At 66.6% G+C, this 6,820-nt stretch overlaps 1 protein-coding gene across 1 annotated transcript; it reads right to left on the reverse strand.

Annotated features, from left to right (window-relative positions):
* Positions 1–81: 81 nt before the first annotated feature.
* Positions 82–2,057, reverse strand: PVALEF (parvalbumin like EF-hand containing; the record flags this gene model as incomplete). Its single annotated transcript, XM_081162383.1, has 4 exons — positions 82–128; positions 1,177–1,292; positions 1,591–1,726; positions 1,952–2,057. The coding sequence occupies 4 exons, from the start codon at positions 2,055–2,057 to the stop codon at positions 82–84; spliced, it is 405 nt and encodes a 134-aa protein (XP_081018509.1).
* Positions 2,058–6,820: the final 4,763 nt, after the last annotated feature.

Below are 6,820 nucleotides of genomic sequence, written 5' to 3' on the forward strand. Positions count from 1 at the left end.
CGCCCACCCCCACCGTCTCCTTGGCGGGGCACACGCTGTCCCCCTGCCCCTCAGGCCCTTGGGCCAGGGCTGGGCGTGGTGCTATTTCTTCTTTGGGATTTTCTCCTTTTTGATCAGTTCAGAAAATTCTAGAGCAGAAGACAGATGTCTAGTAAAGAACCCCCCTGCCTTGTGCCCCTGCCAGAGCCCTGCAGGTCCAACGGGGAGGTGTGCCCCCTTTATGAGCAGGGACTCCACAGTGCTGGGGCCCTGCATCCTGCTCTCTGAGCCCTGCCAAGGAGCAAGAGGGACCAAAACTGCCCTGCCCGAGCACCCACACATGCTGGGTGCCCTGCACCCACCCACCCGGGGTTCAGGATGGACTGGGTTTTGGCAGAGACCCTCCAAATTCAGAGCCTCTGCCCGTCTTCATTGGGGAAACTGAGGCACGGAGGGGCTGGGGGCTCAGTCTTAAGCAAGCCTCTCAGCCACCCCACAAGTCAGTTTGCAGGAGCGGAGGCCTGGGAGTGAGGATGGGGCCCCAGCTGGCGGGGTGTCTGGAGGCTCCTCTGCCTGGGGCCCTAAGCCTATGCTCCCCCTTCCCAGGACCACCTGGCCGCCCTCCACCCCTGCCCCCCAGGCCCAGGGTGGCAGCTGGGGAGGGTGCGGGTGCAGAATGACCCAAACCACAGGAGAGCCTCAGGGAAGGCCTGCAGCCCCACAAATGCCAATTCTCCCGTGGCAGCCCCCACCCTGCCCACCCCACACCCGTCCCCTGGGCCGCAGCCCACACCCACCCACCTCCCTCCTTCTGTGTCCACCCCTGCAGCCCCTCAGGCCCTGGTTCCTGCCTCCCTCCTCACCTTGAATGTGCCCCACCCCCAATATCCTACCAGGGACCCTTGGCCTGAGGCTGCCCAGGCGACCTTCCCTAAAGCCAGCTCAGTGGCCCTCACGGCCCTGCCACACTCAGCATCTCTGAGACTCAGTTTCCCTATCTGTGAGTTGGGGGGATGGCACCCATCCCAGACGCCTGTGAGCTTCGTGGGACAGGCCAGCGCCCGGCAGCGGGGAGCCGCTCAGCTCTGCACCGAGAGGGACGAGTGATGCTGGGCCAACTGCTGGAGTGTGAGCGACCCCGGGGCGGCCTGGAGGGGCGGGGCGGGAAGGACACGACCCCCCATCAGTGCTGCCCACCTTCGAAGTCAATCCTCCCGTCCCCGTTGGTGTCGGCTGCCTGGATCATGGCCTCCGCCTCCTCATCTGTCAGCGGGGCGGCGGGCCCGCTGCTGGGGATGGTGGACAGGACGTACCTGGGCCAGGTGGACCCGGGTCAGAGCCAGGGCGTCTGGCCAGTGCTGGATGGTTTGCCAAGTGCTCGCTCCCCACTTTACAGGTGGGGAAACTGAGGCCCAGCTAGAGCCGGGTCTGGTGCTGTCCCTGTGGCCCTGGGCGGCCTGGCCCTGCCTCCCGAAAGGTCAGGGGGGGCCACTGGGGGTGTCGGGTCTGCTGGGGTGGGCGTGGTGGCATGGACCAGGCGGGGGCCGGGCTCAGCCCCCCAGTACTCAGCCCCCCAGTAGCCCCCACCCGCCCTCGCGCACTGCCTGTTACTTGATCTCGTCCCACTCGATGAAGCCGCTCTTGTCCTTGTCGAGGGTCTGGAAGGCCTTGCGGATGACGCCCTCCAGCTGCCCCGAGGCCTGGAACTTCTGCATGTACTCGAAGAACTTGAGGTAGTTGGAGGAGCCTGGGATGACCGGGTCGGGTCAGCGGCGCCGCCTCAGGGGGGCTGGGCCCAGAGGGAGGCCCTGCCCTGGGGTGGGGGCTGCTGGGTCTGTCCCTCCCCCGTGTCCTGGCCGGTCAGCCCAGGGCGGGAGGAGCTCGCAGGCCGCTCCCCACTCCCCGAGCCCACTGCCTCCTCCGCCACGGTGGGCCGGCCCGGCGGGGGTGCCACGAGAGGGGGCGGCTGTACCGTGATGCCTCATGTCCGTGGGCAGCAGGTCTAGGTCCTTGTCCGACAGGGAGGTGCCCATGGCCAAGGCCACCTTCTTCATCTGGGAGGAGAATTCCTCACCCATCCTGGCCCTGCCGTGGACAGGAGCCAGCTCAGTGTGCGCAGCGGGAGGGGCCCTCCGCTCGGACCCTGCACGGTGCCGGCTCCTGCCCTGAGTGGGGTCCCTAGGGGCCCCCGATCTTGCAGAGGCCCCTGTGCCCAGGGCCCCAAGGAGGACTAGCCTGAGCCCCCACCTCTTGCTAGCTGGACACCTTGAGGTATTTCACCCATTTCACAGAAGAGACTAAAGGTCTGAGACGGTAAGCGATGCACAGCAGTTCCTTCACTCTGCTCAGGAGAGGTGGCAGTGGCAACCATCCGATCCCTCCGTGCTGCCAGGGGAATTCCCTCTGTCCTTCAAGGCCCATCTCAAAGCCACCTCCTCTGGGAAGCCTTCCTGGTTACCTAAGCATCACTTCTTCTGGCCAAAACTCAAGGCCTAGGGGCTTGGCCTCACTCTCCCGGCCCCCAGACAGTGGGCCCTGGTCGTCCCTGCTGGACGCTGACCACCTGCGGTGGGGTGTGCTGGTTCTGGGCCGGTCTGGAGCTGGCCTTGGACTGAGGGAGGCCCAGAACTCTCCATCAAGCGGGGTGACCACTGCTCCTTTCCAGGCCCTCAGGAGGTACATCTGCCACAGCCCCTGAGCACACACGTGCACGACCCTGTCCCCACTTCATGCAGAGCCACCAAGGCAAGTGCCCCCAAGGCAGGCAGGGGTCTGGGCACAGGAAAGGGGCCAGCAGTCGGGGACCAGGCTGTCCTGTGCCCCTCACAGTAGTGCCTTATGACCTACTGAGCTCTCGGGTTGCTGTCCCCAGAGGGGGGTTAGGTTCTGGGGCTCGTGGCAAAGCAGCTATTTCAGAGGCTGCTTGGCCCTCTCAAAAGTTCACCGGGGGATGGAACCTTCTGGAACATCTCCTGCTCCTGGGAGGGGCAGCCCTGTGGCCAGCGGGTCTGAGCAGCCCGGGCCGTGGTCGGAGGAGTCTCAGAGGTTGCACTCAACCCTGGCAGCCCTGGGACTGGGGCCTGCTTCCTGACCCTGGGTGGGCCCCGTCTGCTCGGCCCCCTCACAGGGTCACGTGAGGAGCCGCGAGGAAAGGGAGATGGTGGGGAAAGGCTTTGGGCCCTGCGAGGGTCCAGCCCCCTTTATCCCTCCCTCCCCTCCCACCTCACTGCCCTCCACAGCCAGAGCTGGCCGGGGCTTTAACGCCTGGCTGAGACCCCTCAGACCCTCACGTGTCCCAGCGCTGCTGTGTCCTGGATGCCCCCCAAGGCTGGCAGGCACCTCCCCCCAGACCACTGGACTGCCCACGTGGCCTCCTGAGGGCTGTGGTCTGCATCCAGCAATAGCCAGTGATCCCTGAGTGGGTTCAGGTGCTGATATGGGCCAGAGGGGGCGGGAGAGGTGATGGGTGCAGCAGGGGCCCCATCTGGACGGGCTGGCACAGGGCCCCAGAGTTGGCTCAGTGTGTCCGTCTCAGGGCCCCAGAGTCAGTGGGTCCGTCTGCTTGGACCCTGGGGCCTGCCAGGCCTCCTTGCCCCCTTCAGTCCCTGGGGTCCCCAGGTCAGCTGCTAGGTCTCAGTTTCCCCATCACAGCTGCCCTCTTTACCTGCACAGGCCCACGTGCCCACCTCCCTGCAGACCCCTGCAGCTGCCTTCAGACTGGGGCTCCCTGGACCTGCCTGGGATCCCAGGATCCTGCTGAGGCGCACGCTTGGGCCCAGGCTACCCCTCCCTGGTGGGCTCACCTCCACCGGGCTTCCCTCCAGGCTCTGCTCTGGGAGGCGGGTCAGGCTGGTGCTAAGAGGCTGCGGGGGCTCCAGCCTTTATACCTGTTGCCGCCTGGCCTGTTTACAGCTTGGGGCTGCAGCTGTCCCTCCACCCTTCTTGGGCACTCCATCCTGGTGCTGGCTGCCCCCAGGGGCTCACTGGCACTTGGCTCATCCACACCAGGCCGGGCGGACTTACCATGAGCAGTACCCAGCCTCCCTGAGCCCGCGGTGGGGGTGGGGAGAGCAGAGTTTCTGTCAGTCACAAGAGGTCCCACCCTGCCTGCTGGCCTCACAGAGGCGAGGAGGTGTTGGGGTCCTGGAGGGGGCTGGCTGGTGCCACCATGGTCACTGGGGGGTGCAGGCTGGCCAGCGAGCCTAGGAAGACAGCAAAAGATGCTGGAGAAGGAGGCCTCCTCTGCTAAGCAGCCAGGCTGGGCAGCCACCTTGTGCCTGGGGTCACTTTGGGGGGCCAGGGAGCCAGGCCAGCAGTGTCCCCTGGGGCACATGGAGCAGGGCTCTGTGACCCCAGCAGGGCTGGCCTCTCTCCCCAGGCAGGACCCTCACAGGGCAGTCACGAGGGTGAGAACAGGGGGACCAGAAAGGGACACACCACCGATTTTGCAGAAACATCTTCCCAACCCCTGAACCACCAGCTCCCCTCTGTGCCAGTTTCTGCCTGTTGTCATAGTGGCCGTGAGGTCTCTCTTGCCCTGGGGACGTTCACCATGTGGCACTACCGCTGGGTGACCTAAAACAGCTCCGTGCAGGCCGGGGAGCTAGGGGTGTCCCAGTGCCCTCCTTGACTGGCCACCCACTGGGCCTCCAGCAGGTCCCCTTGTTTTTGTCATTGCAGGTGGCGTTTTGATATGTCTCTGTCCAAGGGACCATGTCGTCCGTTCTCAAGAGCGGGGTGACCGGGATGGGCTTCGGAAGAGTCCATGCTCCTGACTATTCTCCCAAAAGGTTAACCCAGATCCCCCCAACAAGCCGGGTGCTGAGCCCAGGTGGGTGGGGCGGGCCACCTCCCTGCATGTCCCTCATACTACAATCTTGTCCCCGCAGCACCAGACACCCCACATGCGTGTCCCACCGTGGAACATGCTTGGCGTGAAAGGGGGCACATGACGTGCTACGGCTGAACGTGACGTCCTGGTGCCGAGTGGAGGAAGCCAGGCACAAGGGCCACGCACCGAGTGCCCCTGCTCCGCGGTGTCAGTGTCCAGGGACAGGGTGCCGATGGGTGCCTGCTGGGGCCGGAGGGCGGGCGGTTGGGCAGTTAGGGTTTCCGGGTGCGGGTCTGATCTAGAGCAATGGAAACGTTCGGGAAAGGTGGCAGCTACGCGGCACTGACTCCATGAAATGCCACTGGATTCTTCACATGAATACGGTTTTTTATGTTATGTGAATTTCACCCCAATGGGAAAAAAGAAGAAATATGCAGAGCGAGAAACAGTGCTTTTAATAAATCATAAAAATCATAAAGAAGCAGGTAGCACCCAGGGGTCTGCAGAGGGACCGGCCGCGCCCCTCCGCCCGGCCCTGCGGGGAGGGGGGTGCCGTCCACCAGCCACGGGGTGGGGAGTGTGCAGGCGGGCTGCTGGAGCCAACACCTGCCCCCAGATGACAGATGGCTGGTCCCCTGGGCTGTCCCTCGGGTTTCATTTCTGTCCGTAGCCCTGGCCCCGGCTCACTGGCCCCCACTCTGGGCTGAGCTGGCCCGGAGGGGCCATGGGGACCACCTCACAGCACCGGGGACACTGCTGTCCGCCTGTGCCCAGGCACGGCGGGTCACCCTGCCAGGGGAGCAGCAGGGCTCCTGTTCCTGTGACATCTCAGAGGACCCCAGTGCGTGGCGGAGAAGGGGCATCACTTTCAAATGGAGTGAAAGTGCTGGACCTGGAGCCCCGGGTGGTCTTCCCTTTCCTGTCCTGGACCCGGAGGAGGACTTGTAACCCCAAAGCCCCGGAGATGCAGCCCTTCTGTGTGCTGGCACGTGCACACGTGTGTGTTCATAGGCAAATCCAGGTCACAGAGAGCCGGCTTCCGACCCCGGTCACTGAGGCCGGCCACGGTGGCTCGGAGGCTCTGGACGGAGGTAACTCAGGCCCCTGCCAGTCCACAAGGAGCCTCCCTGGCTGCGCTGGGGCCCTCTCCTGGGCGGGCAGAGGCAGGGCCCTCCCTGTGGGCTTGGGCTTGCCTCCTGGCGGGAAGGGGAGGCCCCCGACGGGCGCAGCGGGTCACCCCGGGGGCCACTCCTGGATCACGGCCCTCAGCCGCCCACGTCACCGGTGGTCCTGGGGTCCAAGCACCTCCCCGAGCCAGGACCTCCTTCCTCCTCAGTGTGGGCAGCGGCCACACACTCAGGGCCGGGAAGAGGGACCCCAGGTCCCCCTCCACAGGCCTGGGGTGGGGTGGGGACCCCGCACGCCGGAAGGAAAAGGAGAGCCCCACGAGGGGCCGCCTTAGGATGGGAAGGGGCCCTCTCCTAAGGCCTCACCGGCCGCCGTCCCTTCTCCGTCCCTGCCCACCCCCCTGCCAGTCACCCTGACCCCCGATTCCCTGAAGCCTGGTGGACGCCGCTGGGCACAGGTGCCCTCCCCGGCCCCACCCTTCCAGCCGGGCCCTGCCCAAGGGCTTTGCTCATCCGGCCAGGCGCGGAGGCGCGGGCGGGCGCGCGAGTGACCCGAGTAGCAGCGAACTTGAATCTCGGCCACGCGGGGCTCCCGGCGCCCCGGGGGGGGGGGGGGGGGAGGGGCTTGTGGGGCCCCAGCTGCGCCCCGCCCGCCGCCACCGCCGCTGCGGGGCAAGATGGCGCGTGGGGCGCGCGCCGCGGGGGGGCGGCGGGGCCGGGCGCTGGGCCTGCCCGCGGCCGCCGGTGGGTCAGCCGTGCGCAGCGCGGGCGGTCCCGGGCGCCGCGGGCACGGCGCGGGGCTGCTGCCGAAGGCCCCCCCCCCCCCCCCGCGCGCGGCCGCCGCCCAAAGCGCGCGGGCCGGACCCCAGCCGCCCCGACCCGC

The sequence above is a fragment of the Miniopterus schreibersii genome (genome assembly GCF_964146895.1).
Source record: "Miniopterus schreibersii genome assembly, chromosome: 16".
Classification (NCBI taxonomy): Eukaryota; Metazoa; Chordata; class Mammalia; order Chiroptera; family Miniopteridae; genus Miniopterus; species Miniopterus schreibersii.